This window comes from Phytophthora infestans, genomic scaffold (genome assembly GCF_000142945.1).
Source record: "Phytophthora infestans T30-4 supercont1.2702 genomic scaffold, whole genome shotgun sequence".
Lineage (NCBI taxonomy): Eukaryota > Oomycota > Peronosporomycetes > Peronosporales > Peronosporaceae > Phytophthora > Phytophthora infestans.
Window position 1 is genome coordinate 1 of NW_003305967.1, and position 1,932 is coordinate 1,932.

Here is a 1,932-nt window from a genome sequence, read left to right on the forward strand (position 1 = left end):
CAAGTTCATTTCGGAACGGCCGAGTCGGTTCTACGCGCTTGGCCTTCCAGCTCGGATCAGGACCTGTCTGGTTCTGAAAGTGGACTACCTTTCCCGAAGTCAGCACAGACGCCCTTTCTTTTTCATCTACCCTATAGAATCGGTGAGCAAAAACCTACGATTGATCTCACGGACGGGATTGCCCTCCAAACGGAAGGATCGCAAGTCCGTTTTGGTTAGTATCCTGCTCCCGCTCCGCTTTGCTAGTCGCAAATGATCCCGTTCGCTGTGCGTCCGGAGAAATAACTCAGTTCCTCGACGTAGTTGCTAAGAATATCCTCAAACCGTTGACGTTGACCGGCAGTGCACGTAAGCAACTCCCACGCAACATCATTCTGCGCAAATAACTCAGCCTGGCCAGAGCCGTCGTCAATGACACAACGCACTGTTGCACCCATATATGTATGCGTCTTGAACACAGAATCAGATGAAGTTATTTGCTGCCACTTTCGCACACAAACTCGCGAATATTTCGCTTGCGTTTGCTCTGTATGTTTCCAGACCGCGCGACGCTTATTGAACTCCAATGCCTGATGACACAAGCCACATTTTCGCTTTAGCACGACGTAACTTATGTGCACCACGCCAACCACAAATCGATGCAACATTCGGTCAACATTTGCAGAATAGTACAGGTCGTTTAGGAGCTTGGTCGACATCAAACCGAAAAGTTGCGCGTCTCGTGGCACCGACAAAGTCGGTACAATTCGTGCTGCAGTAAGGTGAATCCAACTTAGATAAACCTTGAAGCTTGAGCGAGCTATAAACCCTTGGAGGCGAGTGAGCTCCACGACACAATTCACCTGCAACGCGCCTAGCAAACCGAAGAGCGACGTGTCCACTCGAATCTCAATAGTATCCGGGTGTTGGAGATCGCGAACATAGAGGATACAAGCTAACTTCCGGCTGGAGGTTTGAGTAATGCTATCACCTTGTCGGACACGCTTGACTCCTTGTTGGCCGTTAGAGCGCCAATAGTACTTTTTCTTCGTGAGAACTCCAAGAATTGATATCAAGTGCGGTTTGTGCAGATCCGGGTTTACAGTCCTTGCCATGGGCCGCTCTTCAATCTGCTGCGAGTGGTTTAGAAGTGGATGAAGGAGTAAGTCGCATACTTGAGATATCTCCGGCAACTGCTGCATTTGCTGTGACTCCACAGCAACTTTTTCTTCAGGTGAAAAGCTGATACTGTCATCGTCGCGGATACTGACAAACTGCACGTTTTTTGGCGAACAACTGACGCAAAATACGAGTGGCAAGGACCTGGTGGAGCGAGAGGTCGCGAGCCTGCACCTGCGGGTGGACCGCCGGGCCTCTTCGTCCGATCTGGACGAGGCCTTTCGCATGCTCCGACGGATCGAGGCTTTGTTGCCACGTCCGGAGCCGCCTGCGGCACACTCCCAGACGTACGCGTATGTAGCGTACCCGGCGTTTTCAGCGTACTCGGAGTATGGCGCCGGGGTCCGTTCGTATGGAGCCCTCCGGCGTACGGTCTTGACCGCAGCCTTGTCGTCCCGACCGAGGCTTTGGTGCCTGCTCCGACGCCCTCATCGACGACTGTGACCGGCCCTCGCTTCGAGGAGCTGGGGCAAGGGGGTCTGCGAGTCAGCAACCCCCTGCGGGTCAAAGTCCCGCTTAAGACGTCCAACATAGAACGTCGGGTGCGTCGGCATTGACTCTGGCAGGTCGATGGTGTACGACGCACCATGTCTGGCCAGGACTGCGAATGATCCGATGAAGCGGTGCTTCAGCTCGTTGCTGCCGACAGAGCTGACAGTGTCAAACGGTAGGTTCCTCGTGTCTAGCAACACTAAGTCACCAACCTCAAATATACTTAAGTTCCCTCTTCCATGTTTGTCTGATTACTCCTTTTGTTTATCTTGGGCCGCTGCA

At 52.8% G+C, this 1,932-nt stretch overlaps 1 protein-coding gene across 1 annotated transcript; it reads right to left on the reverse strand.

Annotated features, from left to right (window-relative positions):
* Positions 1-286: 286 nt before the first annotated feature.
* Positions 287-1,094, reverse strand: PITG_22380 (uncharacterized protein; the record flags this gene model as incomplete). The annotated part of the gene is made up of 3 exons (XM_002909801.1): positions 287-293; positions 349-938; positions 990-1,094. 3 exons carry the CDS (start codon positions 1,092-1,094, stop codon positions 287-289), a joined length of 702 nt encoding a protein of 233 aa, XP_002909847.1.
* Positions 1,095-1,932: the final 838 nt, after the last annotated feature.